Source organism: Cotesia typhae, unplaced genomic scaffold (assembly GCF_013202065.1).
Source record: "Cotesia typhae breed Kobodo isofemale line unplaced genomic scaffold, CoteBio_Ctyphae contig_22, whole genome shotgun sequence".
NCBI lineage: Eukaryota > Metazoa > Arthropoda > Insecta > Hymenoptera > Braconidae > Cotesia > Cotesia typhae.
Window position 1 is genome coordinate 7,713,473 of NW_027423728.1, and position 17,176 is coordinate 7,730,648.

Genomic DNA, 17,176 nt, shown 5'->3' on the forward strand with positions numbered 1-17,176 from the left:
TCGTTTTTTTAAATACCCAATTTAGACATTAATTTTTTTCTTAAGAATCAAAATGAGTTATTTTATTCTTTATAATTTCTAAAATTAAATATTAAAAATATTTTTGTATTTACAAGTAATTAAAAATTTTTTAAACGTTTTTAGGGTGTGTTTTATGCGTAATCTTGACCTAGCATATTTTTTTTTTATTGAATCGACAAAGTGACATAGGTTTTACAGCTTTTAAAAAAATATATCGGCTGTTAATTTTTTTTTATATTTTAAAAAATTGCTCGACTTGCAAATTATAAATTTTTTTTCAACAATTAGATCAATTGATATATTTACTGTCGACCAGTTTTCATTACATATTTAAATGTGTTCTAAACAAGTTCAAACCAGTTTATGGCAGCTTAAATATACGATTCGCGCCGTCTTTATAGTTTCTTTCGTTCCATTAGTACATGTCACACAACATTTGGCATCCTTTGATACGTTTTAGCCTTTTTACGTCTTCATACACGACCCAGGATTTATTTCGAGATTCTACTTTTTTCACACTCATTCACCTCCTCTGTTTCGCATCTTTGAACAACGCTAAAATTGTAGATCAAACAACTTGAGTGTTATGATTAGCAATCTATTAAATTTTTAGCTTTACTTAAACTTTAATTTTAATATTAAAATAAAAAGAAAATTATTTGAATAATAATCAAGATTGTTATTCAACATTTTCTTATCTTTGCAAGTTATATAGTTTAAACACATCATAAAATTAATGAAAAATAAGATAGCATTATTCTTATACAATAAATATTATTCTTATACTTAAATGAAATAATCCAGTTGGACAAAAATTAATAATTTCTGAACAAATAGCCATAAATTACCAATAAAAAAAGTGTGACTTACAGTTCTTCAATACACTAATTTATGGAATAATTAAACTTTTTTTACTTTGGAGCCTGATTTAAAAAGATAAATGTAAACATTATCTGAAATCATTCTATTCATATCTTTAAAAAAAAAGAAACAAAACAAACAGTATGACTGATAAGGAAATAAAAAAAAAAAAAAAAACGAACCGGCTTGTTTGAGTACTTTATGACTTGGTAAAAAAGTGTTGTAAAATTAAACTGCTACATGTAGCCGAATGAATGCCATGATAATGTTACTGAGAATAACAAAGTCTCTGCATGTGTATTTTTAAAAATTTTTTATTACCAGAAATTTTATTAATTTCTTAAAATATACTTAAAAAATTTTTTTTAGATTTATTCTATTAAAATTAATATATATATATTATATAAATCAATTTTGATAATTTACTGTCAATAATAATTTATTGTAATTCATTTTTAGAACTAACTTTGAGTGACGTCATCATTTTCATGGCAAGCTAACGAAGGAAAATCATAAATAATAATTTTTGTTAAAGCTTTGAGCATTTAGGGTTGTTTTTCATTGTCATCAACTCACATAAATGTAAGTATATTTATCATGTTCTATAGAATATATTTTGATACTTTCTTTTATTTATTCTTAGTAAGCTTGTTGTCGTTACTCTGAAATGACTTGCGAGTTATTAATAGATTAATAGAATTTTTAGATTAAAAATAAGAAGAGTTTAATCTATTTAATCTTTCATTCAACAAATTTAATTTTAATAATTGTTAAAACTTACCCTCGATTATTTTACAAATTCCGGTTTTCACTTGAGGAACCAGCTTGATCACCAATGGTTATTACCAGGAATTTGCTGAAAAACAATAAAAAAAAAAATAATTATTTAAATGACTGTACAAGTGACAAGTGTAAAAACAAAAAAGTTAACTAATAATTAGTCACTCGGTGATGTAACGACAAGTGTAGCATAAAGCATTCATCAATCAATTTGTTTCTTGTTAATAACAATTGAGTTAAAAAAAAAAAAAAAAAAAAAACACGGTATTGAATTTTACATATAATTGTGAAACATAAAACGGCACGTGTTGGAAAAAAATACTTCTATCAGGTACAAACTCCATAAATAATTCATTTAAGTGACTAAATTGTACTGAACAAACACTCAGATGTAGATAAATTCAATCATGTGAAAAAATCAGCTGTTGCAATAATGAATTTTAACTTTGTTCACAATGAAAAGATTTTCGATCTCATTTAAATTTAATAATATCGATTAACTTTGTTCAGCCCTCAGCTGTGAAATTAGGTTAAACATCATTCTCATAAAAGCAATATAGCAACATCGATACAAACGGTACCCACAATATTTCGTCCTCTGAAATAATTATTGACAATAATGATACATAAAAATCCAAGGAGAGTAACGAGTGTAAAAAAAAAAATAAAAAGTAATTATTGATTCATTTACCGAAAAAATATTCCAAGCGTGCATTCTGTCTTGACTAGATATTTGTTGTTACAAACAGAATGATACCTCGACTTTAGCCCTTGTAAAAAAGGCGCACGTCACAAAACTGCCATTTTTTCGAGCACCTGATTGCCTCCCGTTCTATCTCATCTTACACTGACTATTGTTTCCTTTTCTTTCGACGTTTACTCGCGGTACATTCGAAAATTAATGTATATTCTAACCTGTAGCACTGATATTTAAATTTAGCAAGCCCGACGAGTGACTATCAACAATCGTTGACGTTTAACACGTGTAATTAATTAGCTAACACTTTATAGTGATTGAAAACATCACGAGTTGATTTTAGAAGACTGAGAACTGAGAAGAATCGACAAAGGCAAATGAAGGGTCGAGGAGATATTAATACATACGGGCCAATAGACTGGATGACACATACACCGGGGCTCTAACCATCTGATTTCACGTCCGCCGTTTAATTAGTAGCGATATCACGCTAAAATGGCAAAAAATTTTAGATTTTCGACTTGTTTCTGTTCATAATTATCGGGAATTTTTGTGTGATTATTTATATTCAATTTTTAGAGCACGTAAATTTATTTTTTCTATTACAATTTAATATTTTTCTACTTAAATTAAATTCGTATCCTTGATTAGCGCGCTGATAATAATAGTGATGTTATACAAATAATCAATTGCTCTGACACGTGATAGAGTTAAACAAAAATTATCAATACTTTTCACAGGTATTTTTTTTTTCTTAATGACATTAAATTTAGCTATCACTTCACAATTTTTTTAATAATTAAATTTTGGCAAAAAAATATTATTAAAAAAATTTTAATAAATTAAAAATGAAATTTTTTAAAAATAATTATTTACAACAAAAAAATTTTAAAAGTTGTCAAGTGACAGCTTAATTTAATGTCATTTTTTTTAATAAATATAAAAAATAAAAACAAACTTTTTTTTAATAAATATAAAAATTAAGTTTATTATTTCAGGTGATTATTTTTTTTGCAAAAATTAATTGTTATCAAATGCAAAAATAAAAATTTAAGATTTTTATCACTGATTTGTGTTCAAAAGCGCGATAAAAAAATATACTGCAAATAAACCTGTTTTTAAAATTTTAATGTCTGCGAAAAAAATACCGCCGTAGGCGGAGCTACTTATAGTTTTCGCAAAAATTTGACGGCCATTTTTTTCTTTGCTGAAATCGACGTTATGATTTTGACCGCGAGGTATCGCTGTGTGCGTGCTGATTCTCTGTGCTGTCGTCTGGTGGTCTAAGATGTCAGAAGTTAGTTTCGTTAACAATTTTAATATTTTTGTTATTAATTTACCGATAAAAGTCTAATGGTTGTTGTCGAATGAACAGTTAAAAACACATTTAATATCTGTAATTATTATTTAATCATAAAAGTAATCACCTACTTTTTCTTTGAAGTGATTATCTAACTTTGCCATTATCAAGCAAAGTTTGTCATACTGAGTTTTGTAACCGGAAGCGTAAAATTTCTATAATACGCATGCGTATTTTTTTATTAAATTAAAATGTCATAAAGTACAAGTTATAATTATTAAATTTGCAATCAAATATATTTTGATGTGGAATATAGTTAATTAAACATAAAAAACAATTTATAAATTTATTCAAAAAAATTTAATTGTTTTTTTTTTTTTTTTTTTTTTTAATTGTTATTTTTAATATAAAAAACAGTTGTTGCGAAAAATTAAATTTTTGGACTAGAGAATTTTAGTGTTGCTATATTGCCCGCCCGGATATCGATTGTCATTATTTATATATATCGTACGTTTCCTCTTCAGTCATTGATTCACTTTTTACATTTTACATTTTTACAGTAATGAGAGAGATAAGTTAAGTTAGTGTTACGATAATATAAGAAGACGTGGCGGGGTGATATAAATGTGTGATTCTAAGTTTTAACAATTAAAATAATGGGATCTTGATTGTATAACTATATAACCGAATTAATTATTGTCGTACAATAGGTGAAGAGGTATTGGTAAAATACATAAGCGACAACGAAGACAACTACGACGACGACGACGACGACCAAGCACCGGTGGGATTTGAGTGGGAGTGTAAGGGAGAAATGACGGATAGTCAGCAGCAGTTTTGCTTGCGGTGGAACAACTTTCAGGCAAATATAACAAGTCAATTTGAAGCATTACGCGATGATGAGGACTTTGTGGACGTCACTTTTGCCTGTGATGGTAGAAGACTCCAGGCTCACAAGGTCGTTCTTTCGGCTTGCAGTCCGTACTTCAAGGAGTTGTTCAAGGTTAGAAATCTGTCTCCTTCCTCCTTGTATTCTTTAGCCTCACGCTTCTTAAACTTTACTTCCTTCTCTCTTGCACCTCCGTGTCATCTCATCTGTCTTTCTCTGGTTCTCCCTCCCCCTCTCTTTTTGCTCTCTCTCTCTCTCTCTCTCTCTCTCTCTCTCTCTCTCTCTCTCTCTCTCTCTCTCTCTCTCTCTCTCTCTCTCTCTCTCTCTCTCTCTCTCTCTCTCTCTCTCTCTCTCTCTCTCTCTCTCTCTCTCTCTCTCTCTCTCTCTCTCTCTCTCTCTCTCTCTCTCTCTCTCTCTCTCTTCACCGTACAACCGATGGCTATACACTTATATGTAATGTACATTGCCTCCTGACCTCGTAATGAATAATTCTAAAAGTACATACTAGTCAAACTTCAATACATCGATCAATTTATCATAAATTGGTTTTTATCATTAATAATTTTTTTTTACTTATTTATATTATTGCTTAATATATTTTAATATAATAATACTATTTTATTAAGAAATTCTCATTACTATTGCAAGTGTTGAATAATAAAGATAACAATAATAATTTAAAAAAAAAAAAAAAAAATGTTTATGGCTTTTTAAAATATTTATTTTATTGATTTATTTGCATTTTTGTTTCATGACATCTTTTTTATATTTAATACTAGCGTAGTTTTTTTTTTTTTCTCAGCTTGAGCTCATAAGCTAGCCACCATAACTATCTAGTTATGTAATATCTATACTGAGTAAACTGGCAACATATGCTTTTTATAGACAAATCAAGTTTACATTTAAGTAATACCTCCCAACCTGCATGTTTCTTTTACAATTACTTTTATTAATTATATTCTGACTATAAATATTTTTTTATCTTTATATTTTATGTATAATTTTAATAAAAAATTAAGTATATTATTTATTATTATATGGATGAAATAAATTATTACAGACGAATCCTTGCAAACATCCGATAATTTTTATGAGAGATGTAGAATTCGAACACCTACAATCCTTGTTAGAATTTATGTATGCTGGTGAGGTGAATATTTCTCAAGCAGAATTACCGACTTTTCTACGAACTGCTGAGTCGCTTCAAATTCGCGGGCTTACAGACTCGCAAAATCAACATAACAACGAAAAGGTTTACTTTTATTTTTATTATTTATCTTTAAAATTTTTCGTAGAGCTCGATTATATTTTTTAGGTTACAAAAGTTAATATATGATAACAAAAATAATATTTTAATTTAAATTTAACTTAACAAAATTGAACAATTTCTTTATTTTCTTATCGCATAATTTTTTATACAATCAGAGTATTAATAATTAGTGAAATTATTCAATACAATTTGATTACAAATGTTATATAAAATTATTGATTGTATAAAAATTTTTTAGCACTCTAAAACAAATAATGTTCATCCTCCCAATGGTCGAGGCTTGATTTCACCGAGCTTTGATGAGGAGCGCAGCAGAACTCCACCAGCATCGAGTCCACCACCTCTCAAAAGGCTGTGCAAAAAAAGTGATTCACCGAAAAACTCTAGTCCATTACCCGCTGTTGCGCCTTGTGCAACCAATACTCCTCGTACTCGCCCTGTAATTGAGCCACAAGTTCAGCTCGATTGTTACAAAGATCTCGATATTGTTGAGGTATATATTTTAGATCAATAAAAATTTATTTTTTATTTATTTTTAAAATAAAGCTCAGAATTATTCTAATTGTCTAAAAATTTTAGCCTAAGGTTGAACTACCCGAATATGGTAGTGATGAAGATTATTCACCAAAGCAAGAAGTCAATGCGGTACCCGGAGGATTCATCAGCTTGGACGGAGGTATGGAGGTTTTACCAGCTTACCCGCCGTCTTATCAAGGTAGCTGAAGTTTTATTTATACATAATGCAGCTGACATTTCAAAGACGATTTATTAATATTCTGTAATTTCAGGAAGTGGATTAGAGGGAGGGATACCAGGCCCGTCACATGGGAATGCTGAACCAAATCAAGAACAAGGTAAGTAAAGTTGATTTAAATTACTGGTAGTACGAGCACCATTACAAACAGCAACAACCTAGCCATTGCATCACATTTGCTAAAAAACAAAATTGAAACAAAAAATAATTAATAAATAAGAAAAAAAAATATGTGAGAAGAGTGTGCGAGAACAAGAGTATAGCGAAAGAGAGGAGAAGGAAAGAGATATTATAGATAAATAGATGAATAGACAAATAGAGGAGAAAAGGATTATGGTTTGAAATGGTAAGCTCGTGTGTAGCTCGATAGGTTATTGTAGGGGGTAGGAAGACATTTGACACTCAAGGGCTCTGTGACAGGCCTGTAGATAAATGAAGTAGAAAATTAAAAGTCCACAGAGTGCAGTTTGGCAGCTAATCAACTGCGTTGTATGAAAGCTTTCGTGTTATTACTATATTTATTCATTTAAAGTTCCTATCCAAAATAATGTAATAAATTAATATTCTGCTGCCCTTACGTGTACATAAATTAATCCATAATTAATTTCATGCGTTCTAAACAAAACAAATAAATGCTTTTATAAATATTTATACCATTTTAAATGAAATTGCTTTTGTACGTAACTATCCGTACTTCCTCACATGTTTTTTTACATCTTTCACGACGCTGCATTAAATCCAGTAATCGTGTGATTATTTTAGCATCATTAAATTTTTCACTCATTTGCTTATTATTTGTCTACTAATCAAATTTACAAACTAAACAAAAACTGGCTTATTTATATTACATCTAAAACAATTCAATTACGAGTATAAAGCTCATTGATTTATTATATTTTTTTTTTTCTTCAATTTTTCTATGGTTTTCTTGTTAGCAAAAAAAAAAAAAAAATTTTTTTGTCATTTATTTCTCAGTTTTTTTTTTTTTTTTTTTTTTTTTTTAATTAAATTTTATAATAACAATTAAAAAGAAAAAAAAATTTAGATTTTCGTAACTAAAACGTGTACCGTCCAGGCAGCAAAAAAATATAATAATATAAATACTAATAGGTTTTATCTTGCTGGTTGTTGCTGTCCTGTGGTGGGTTGATTAATTAAAAGAAAGCCATTTAAAATTTTGTGACTAAACGTTTTAAATTAATAATTAACTAAAAGTAATTAATTAATTAATTAAAAAAAAAAAAAAAAACAAAAAAAAAAAAAAAAAAAAGTTGAATGGTGATTATTTGCTGGTAACGTTGCTATGTTGTGAGCTGCTATCCGGTTAGAGCAAGTTGTGTGTGTGTTGCAGCTGACCTGCGTAAACTGCACTCGCTGGACCCACGCCCTTGTCTTGTGTGCAACCGCATGTACAGTAACTTGTCCAACCTGCGGCAGCACATGCGCCTCATCCACAACCCTCAGAGTGTCACATGCCCCATATGTAGCAAGTCCTTCAAGACCAAGCTGTATCTGAAGCGTCATCTGGTCAGCTTCCACGACATCAATCCCATCGATCGCCGGCTCCAAGAGGAAATTTACCAGCATCAGGTTAAAATTCCAAAACAGGAACAATCTATATCACAGCCTCATCAGCAACAACAACCACAGCCACAGCTACAATCTCAGCAACAACTACAGTCACAGCCACAATCACAATCACATCTACAGATTCAAAATGGTATCGAGATATCGATGTCCTCGCAAAGTACTCAACAACAGCAGCAACAACAACAGCAACATCAACATCAAAATCAACCCGAGTGCAATCAAATTCCGCCAGCTGCATCGTTACAACAGCATCTTGGTAGTCCTGAAGAAGTTGTCACTGATGATGATGCTGGAGATGAAAAACTTCGAGCCTTTCATGCTCACGTTGGAGATACCGCGTATCCTGTAGAGGTGGCTCAAATCGGTGATTCTAAAAGTTTCGCTGGTGGTATGCTTCAATATAATGCGTCGTATTAATTGTTTACACTATCTTGATCATTATTATTATTAATATTATTTATTATTTTATTTTAAAATACGTTTAGGGCAAACGCTCATCGGTTTTATTTTTTAAGTTTATACTTATTCCATATTTTAAGTTTAAAAAAATTTTTTTTATAAATTGCCAAGCATATAATTTGTGATATGATTAAATAGGAGAGAATGATTATTTTTTAGTGAACTTGTGATTATATAGTAAACGTATCTTTATTACTTGATCAATGATTTAAGTAGTATTAACTAAAAATAAGGCTGATACTGTGTATTAAATATGGTCGGGAACCGAATGTCAAAAGACGCGGAAAACGTACAATTCGAAATTTTTCCTCTGAGAGTGAAGACAGATAATAGATTAGTATAACTGTGACGTAAATAATTTTTTATGAACTTGTAACTTCAATTTAAATGTAGATTGTAAATACAATTTTTCGGAAAAGACGTTGATTGTACGTAAAATCCGTGTCGAGTTTTAAAGCAAAATGAAAAAAAGGAAAAAAAAATTTTTTAAAATACCAATAAATAATTTAAAAAAAAAAAAAAAAAAAAAAAAAAATAAACAGAGGAGAGAAGTGACTAAATAATGCCGTAGGTGGAGCAGCCATCCCACCTCGTACTGATAACTTTTTCCGCAGCCAGTTGTAATAGTAATAATAATTGAAAAATAAGAAAACATAAAAAAAAATGAAAAATCATAAACAAACAAATGTTAATAGTGCAGAAAAAAGCCTTGTTGTTTCATTTGATGCTATACAGTGTTACACAGACTACAGATATTTACAACAATATTATATTCTTACAGAGAATTATATTTACTTTATAATTATTGCATTTTAATGTGTAAGGGAAGATAAAAAAAATGAAATAGAACCATGACTAAATAAGAACAATCATTAAATATGTTTTCACCACGCACATTGATTGCAATATACAGCCAATCGAACGCTCAACAGAGTAATAATATTTATTATTAAACAGTTATCAACTACAAACCGTGATTGCAAACAGTGCAGCAGATTTAATTAAACAGTATATTATAAGGGGGTTATTGAGTCTGTGTCAATTTTTTCCATAACTAATTAAAATCAATACATACCTATATTGTTTTTATTTTATTGATAATATAATTATTTATATCTGTTAACAATATTGTTTATTCCGTTTATACAGTAATATTAATAATGATAATTATACTAATAATCATAATGATAAATAATAGTAATAGTAAAATAATAACAATAAGCCGTGATAATTTGTTGAACTAAAGCAGGCATTAAAATAGGATTTTATTGTCACAGACTCGCCCCATGCAACTCCATAGCCATAGTACCATACAGTACAACTCAGGACTTTTTATATTATATTTTACAGATGACAATAGTTCCATAAGTACGATCATGAAAAGATGTTAAATGTTACCGGGTTTAATTTATATTTTTTTGTTTTATAAAAAAAAAAAAAAAAAAAAAAATCAATTTTTAAAACGTTAACATTTAATGATATCTTGAGATCGCACTGTTCACATTGACAGGCTCCTTTACCTCACATACAATCAAATAAAATGAACAGATTACAACTATATATTATTATATATTAAAATAAGTAATACGTTTTACAATAGTAACAGATTAAAAAGTACTGCAATAACTGCAATACTTTGTTTTTTCTAAACCGTACATTTTTAGTTTTAAAATATATATAAAAGATTAAATTTTTTATCAACTTAACAAATGCCTATATTACCAATACTACGATACAAAACAATCTTTATTATCTGTTATTATATTGGTAAGCAAATTATTACATAAATCATCCTTTTTTAAATATTTTTTGTTAAAATAAATAATAATAGATAAAAGAAAAAAAAATCACAGATATAAACGCAATAGATTATTTGGTTACAATATTTAAAAAAAAAAAAAAAAAAAAAAAAAAAAAAAAAAAAAAAAACGGGATGCCCAGCAACATTAAATGACAATTAGTATACCGAAATAAGATTAGATTATAAATGTTGCATATCATGTTATAATATTGTTATAGATTTTTGCCAAGCAGTGTTTAGAAGCACCCAAAATCTCGAGTTGATTGGATCGTACCCATATTGCAATATTACAATTATTAAAGTCAATAGATTGAAGAAAGATAATAAATGACTGAATGGCCTATGTAATTTTTTAATTGAGCCATAATCGCTGGCCGAGCCACCGATAATTGTGATCAATATTTTTTCACAGATATGCATCGATTATTTACAGATAATATAATTAATAATAATTATAAGCAGAGTTTATAAATAATAAAACTTTACGTTGACGCGTACAAGTTTACCATTCGATCCATCACTCGAGATCCACTTCCATACAATTAACTTACATCAAGAAATGATACGTTAAATAATGTGTCGCCTAGAATAAATAATAAAACTATCATTTCATTGAAACAGGTTTAACTTCGCTGGGCATTAAACGCAAACCGGTTACCTAGTTATATCATTAATTCACAGTCCATTTTTACGATATTCAATTGTTTATCTTCATAACAATTCAATTGAGAACAACTTTTGAAAACAACAAAAACTAAAACATTTTAATAAGATAGATATCAAAGCACAAGCTAAATAATATTTTAAAAAATACAAAAGGCTTAAATAATCCAGCCAGAATTACGTGCAGTAATTTATTTTCATTTTTTAACTTCAGCTTTTAATAACAAAAAATTATTTATAGAAAATAAGTCACAGACTTTTTCAGTTAGTAGGGTACTTAAGGATTTATATTTTTTTTATTTTCAATGTTTTTATGTCGGTTATTAAATCAAAATTGTTTATTTTTAATATTATAATTGTTTATAAGTTTTAATAATTATATAAACTTATATTTTTATTATTGAGTTCAAGACTACGGATTTATTTTTAAAATGAAAAAAATTTTTTTTTACTTTATGAGGGTAAAAATTATTATTAATTTAAAAAACAATAATTTTTGCTTCACAAGTAAAGTAATTAAACGAAAAATATCGGATATACTAATATTTTTCAATTATGTGTTGTATATATGTAAATTATGCATTTGTATTGACGTTGGAAGTTATTTTTCTATTTATGCACTATATTTCACAATTATTTATTATTAAGCGTAAAATAAAACCAACCAATTTTTTTTGTATCTTTTGTAAATTTATCCGGACACTTGAATTTTTTGCAAACAATGGAAAAATATATATCATTTCCACTATGTATATTTTTAATTTGGTTTCTAGTCATTCTAAGCTTATGCTTGTGTAAACAAAATCAGTATTTAATTGTATTTTTCGCGATTCTTATGAACTATTTATAATAAATATTAATATGTTAAGTTGTAAGTTGTCCGGATAAAATTTTTGTGGTATTAATTTTTTTTTATAATTTAAATAGAATAGTAAGATATTCAAGTACAATTTATGTCTTATTTTATAATTTATAAGAATGTATTTTTTTTATTATTTGCCATAAAATACAACTGTAATAACTTTAATATCAATTTTAGTATTCGATAATTGTTGTAAAACAAAAAAAAAATGAAAAAAAAAAAAGCAATTTAATTTTGACTTGTAAATAACATTTTGGATAAAAAATTCATAATAAATACCTATAATCAATAACCAGAATAATAAAAATTGATAAAAAAAATTTTTAATAAAAAAAAAAATTTTTTTTCAACTCTAAATAATAAACATAGAAATTTTGAAAAAAAAGGTAGTGACGGAATATTTATTATTGATGAATTATCTAAGTGTAATTAATATTTAAGTGATATTGATGAAAAAAAAAAAAAAAAAATTGTCAAATCAAGTATAGAATTTTCGATTAGAACTGTCAAACTATTTTAGAAATGTAAGTTTTAAATAATCTGAATGACTGAATTCTGTAAATGGACATTGAAATTCTTGTCACATGACGTTGTATACTTTATTATAAAGTAATTTTGAATGAATTAATGGCGAAAAAGATCTTGGCATTATTTCTGACCAGATAATTGATAAGTTGAACCAGTCAATTCGGTCGACGAGAGAAAAAAAAAAAGTACTTGATTTTCGGGAAGAATAAAAGACTGTAGATTTTAGAAATTTATATTTGGATTAAGATAAAAAATCATGGTTCGGCATTTAGCGGTGCAAAAAGTTTATTCGTTTACTAATAGAACAAGATGAAAAGAAAGTTCAAAATTAATATGTGATATTACTTGTGCCACGAATAAGCTTGGTTGAAATTATAAATAAAAATTTATTGACTTCTGATGGTAAAAAAAAAATTATTTCGTAAAGTAGCTAAATTTTTTTGGTTTAACGTCGAATTATCTGAACAGAATGAGCTTACATCAAAACATAAACCTATTAAAAATAATAATGAAAATTCAAAAATAATAACATAATCTTAAAAAAAAAAAAAAAAAAAAAAAAAAAAAAAAAAAAAACAGTGCAATAAATTTCGTTTCTAAGTACTTGATTGAGATCTTTCAAGATGTCCTAAAAATATTTAACAAATCTTCGCAAATTAAAAACAATTATTATGATTCTATACGTATTTTATACTTTTGAAAGTGATAATCTTATAAGTATATAGTGATTAGTAACATTTGTCTATATTAAGTACAATAATTGTATCGATTTGTATACTTATTCCATGTCTATTTTTTCACTGTTATTTTATTATTTTTTTTTTTTACATGCAATTGTATTATTTATCATAACTACTACCGTACATTTTTATAACTTTTTTTTAAGATTTTATTTTATTCAATCGATTATATTTATATCGACTATTATATATTAATTTTACATAAGTATTTTATTTTTCAATAATCGTGCATTTCAGATTACTGAAGAATACCTATAATTTTTGATTGATAACTTTACATTTATAATATTATCGGCGATATTGATATTATTGGTAATTATTTAACTCTTTAAAAAAAAAAAAATAAAAATGAAAAAAAAAAAATTAATAAATAATAAAAAAAAAAAAAAGAAAAAAAAATTAATAACCAACCAAAACATCGAGCGTACACCATATATTTGATTAAACTTATACAAATGTGTAATCGAATGTGTTTTATGGATGATTAATTGCCATATGAGTATTCTTTATAATTATAAGCGAACATCGTGAAATATTAAAATTAATAATTCCATATATACTTTTATTTATATCAAAATACAAAATAAAAATTCAAAATTATGTAATTCATTTAAAATACAAGATAAATTTAGTAATTAATTAATTGTAATTTCAGCAAAATTCATGGCATATGGTATAAACTGATTATAACGACAGTAAATTTAAAAAAATTTTGTTTTATACAGCTAATGTTTCCAATAATAAATAAATATCTTTTTGTCCGCTATTTTTTTATCGATCAATATTTATTATCTCAATATTGTCTCTCTTTCTCTCTCATTTTCTTAATAACTTTTTTTTCAGGCGTACAAAAAATTACTCATGAAATCGCACTACTCACTCACATTATACATGCTTTCTTTTGCTACTGTAAAATTAAGTATTGAAAATCCTAAAAATATACACTTATTTTTTTTTTTTTTTTTTTTATATTTAAATTAGTCGAATGTTAGTTTATAGTAGTATTTTTAATTATTTAGCAAAAAGTTCACGTTCTAATTATTTTCATGTTGAATTAAGATTTAAAAAAATTTTTTTAGAACATAAAGCTTTTTTTTATCAACTAATTTTCAAGTTTTTTTATTTAAAAAAATTATTTTAGTTACAATTTAATTTAATTCATTTAAATTGAATGTTATTTAATAGTTTTTAAGTGATATTTTACTGAAGCGTAAGTAAAAGTAAATCTTTATACTTATTGTCAAAATTTGAACAATATTTTTAGAGTAATAAAATCTTTAAAAAATAATAAAGCAGGAAGAAATAATTTAGTGAAGAAGAAGAAATAAAATCAGATTAAAACATACACGCCTTTTAAATTAAACGGGTAAAACATACTCAGTAGATTTGTACTATTGTTAATTAAAAGTTTATTCAACACTTTTTGAGTAGGTTGAGTGTTTTACCGTGTTTTGTAAATGTCTGTAATTAAATTACTGGACGCGCTTTAAAAAAATTGACAATTACTAACTTTTCAGTGCAATGTAAACGTTCTGTACATTATTAATTTTTTTATTTTTTTTTTTTTTTATTAATTAAATTACAACTAAAAAAATGTTTCTTAAAAAAGTTTTTTACAGGTGAAATTTTTTTTTTAATTATTTAATTGAAATTTTTTCAATAAAAATTTTCTAAAAATTTTTTAATGTTAGCTAACTTTATTTTCATGTTTTTAATTAATAATTCTCGACTGAAATAATTTTTCTTACACTTGTGTTATGATCTAATTAAATCTAAGCCGTTTTTGTCAACATGATGTATCAAAACAGATATTATTGTCTCAGCAAAAACACCTCAGTTGGATTCCAGGGTTAATGTCGGTGTTTTTTTATTATATTGTGTTATTATAAATTTTTTTTGATAAAAGGTAGGCGATATATTTTACGCTAGAGTACCAAAAAAATTTCTTCAAAAATTTTTCACTAAAATTTACCGAAATATTTATAAAAAAAAAAAAAATAAAAATATGATAAATAATAAATTACACTGATAAAAATAGAGTAAACTTGCCGAGTGTTTTTTTTTTTTGCTCACTGAAAGATAAACAAAAAAGGTACATCTTACCAATATAATATAATATAATACATAACTTTTCTCATTATTTCTCAGTAAAGGAACTTGGAAATCTTATTTAATACGCTTCTGAATAAATTTTAGAATGACAGAATAATTATTTGTTGAAAAATAAAATTGATAAAAGAAGAAATATATTTTTTATTAAATTATTAAATTATACTGATTAAATTGACGATCGATTGGAGTAATTTCGCACTGATAAAAAGCAAATGCTAAATCGATTGAATATGCTACGGCAATAAAAGCAGTCAAGCGTAATGTAACATTAATTTAAAAGCTATATTCATCGCTCGCGCTTTTACTATGCATTAAAATTAAATTGCTAAATAGCTTCTTGAATTTTTTAATCATTGATAATAAATAAATAAAAATTTTTTCATTATTTTTAAGTTTAATTAATTCATACGAATTAAAAAACAAATTAAACATTTTGAAGTTTATTTTGCTTGCAAGTAAAATTGACATTTTAAATTAAAAAGAAGAAAAACAAACACGCGAGTTGGAATATCTTTCCTTTAATGTCGCTCATATTAACTTTAGCAAGTTTAAACTAAACAACTTTAAACCAGTGAGAATGTTGACGGGTAGGAACTGATCAGTGTAATCCTAAGGGGGGAAGTAACTAGATGGTTTCTGTCAGGTGTTCTAATTTCTGACTTCATTTCAGTTTCTCAGAATTGCAGATGTTTATTATAAACCTTAGTATCATATTGGATAATTATGCAAAAGTTTCTATTTTTTATCACTTGTGAGACAATGGTAAGGATTTTCTCAAAAATTTGGGAAGAAATAAATATTTTCAAACATTTTTACATCATTTTTTTCCTTTAAAAAAAAAAAAAAAAAAAAAAAAATAATAATAAATTGTATTTTTGGTTTACTTTATTCAGGAAGAAGAGCACGTCGTGGCCGGCCACGGCTTGGTACAAAAAGTGGAAGACACTTAGCATCAACTCATGGAGGTTCGCCATCAAGAAATGATTGGTTACCTGGTCCTTTGGACATGAGCACAACGCCACCAACAATGCCAGCATTTCGGGGATTTGAAGAGTCATCACCTGACGGCGTGGTGAGTAATTTTTCCTGGTTTTATTAAAAGGGTTTTCTAATTATTGAACTCAATTTATTACCAATTTTTGACTTCTGTATGAAATAAATATAATTTTGATCCGCCTAAAAATTTTTTGAAATAAAAAATATTAATGCGAAGAAATTCTTTATTTTTATTAAAATATATTTGAGAAGCAAAGAGAGACCTGGAACTGAAAGCTATTAAATCCAGATCTCGGTAATAGAACCTTACATCTGCTAAAAATTATTTTTCTATCTCAATTTTTACCTACTCAAGTAAATCCAAAAAAATATTGTGAATGATAAATTGATTTAATTTTTGGATAAAATTTTTTTTCTGTAATTTTAATGATTTTGTGTATTGTTTAATATTTAATTTCTTTCAAATTTTTTTTTTTAAGAATAAATCCAACAATTATAACATAAATTTCGTTTAAAGAAATGTTTTACTTTAATAAGTCTCTAATAAAAGTAGGTCAAGTGGGGTAGAAATAAAGAGTGCCTACTTTTGCCTTAAAATAAATCAATTAAGAGTAAAATTTACTCTAATAAATATTTCAATCTACGCGGAACAGATTTCAGAATTTGACGTTTTAATTTTTTGTGCTTGATAGCTGTTATTTAATTTAAATTTACTTTTTGTAAGCAAAATTCTTGATACCTTGCATCCAAATAATTATTCTGAAGCTCACATCAACCTTGATTGTACCAGCATTTGTAATTTGAGTTGCTTGAAACAGTGACGAGCTGGATAAAATAAAAACAAATTGAATTA

General features: G+C 26.6%; 1 protein-coding gene and 1 long non-coding RNA gene across 14 annotated transcripts in view; one reads left to right on the forward strand and one right to left on the reverse strand.

The window, feature by feature from the left end:
• Window positions 1-164: 164 nt before the first annotated feature.
• Window positions 165-2,495, reverse strand: LOC141524323 (uncharacterized). The gene is made up of 3 exons (XR_012478688.1): window positions 2,354-2,495; window positions 1,664-1,738; window positions 165-576 (listed from the first exon to the last, which is right to left on the reverse strand). It is a non-coding gene; the product is annotated as an uncharacterized LOC141524323 (long non-coding RNA).
• LOC141524291 (G-protein coupled receptor dmsr-1) overlaps window positions 1,898-17,176 on the forward strand; it is a 64,257-nt gene continuing 48,978 nt past the window's right edge. For 8 of the 13 annotated variants that reach the window (XR_012478685.1, XR_012478684.1, XM_074238092.1 and 5 more), the window contains exons 1-7: window positions 4,151-4,285; window positions 4,370-4,662; window positions 5,609-5,800; window positions 6,057-6,311; window positions 6,398-6,533; window positions 6,607-6,672; window positions 16,221-16,399. Coding sequence is in view for 11 of the 13 variants with exons in the window: in XM_074238092.1 (XP_074094193.1) it covers window positions 4,474-4,662; window positions 5,609-5,800; window positions 6,057-6,311; window positions 6,398-6,533; window positions 6,607-6,672; window positions 16,221-16,399 (1,017 nt within the window). In the remaining 2 variants the exon portion in view is untranslated. Of the gene's footprint in view, window positions 1,994-2,979; window positions 3,100-3,562; window positions 3,657-4,141; window positions 4,286-4,369; window positions 4,663-5,608; window positions 5,801-6,056; window positions 6,312-6,397; window positions 6,534-6,606; window positions 6,673-7,923; window positions 13,622-16,220; window positions 16,400-17,176 lie in introns of those variants that run through there. The other 5 variants (XM_074238086.1, XM_074238083.1, XM_074238085.1 and 2 more) reach the window with 5 other exon arrangements.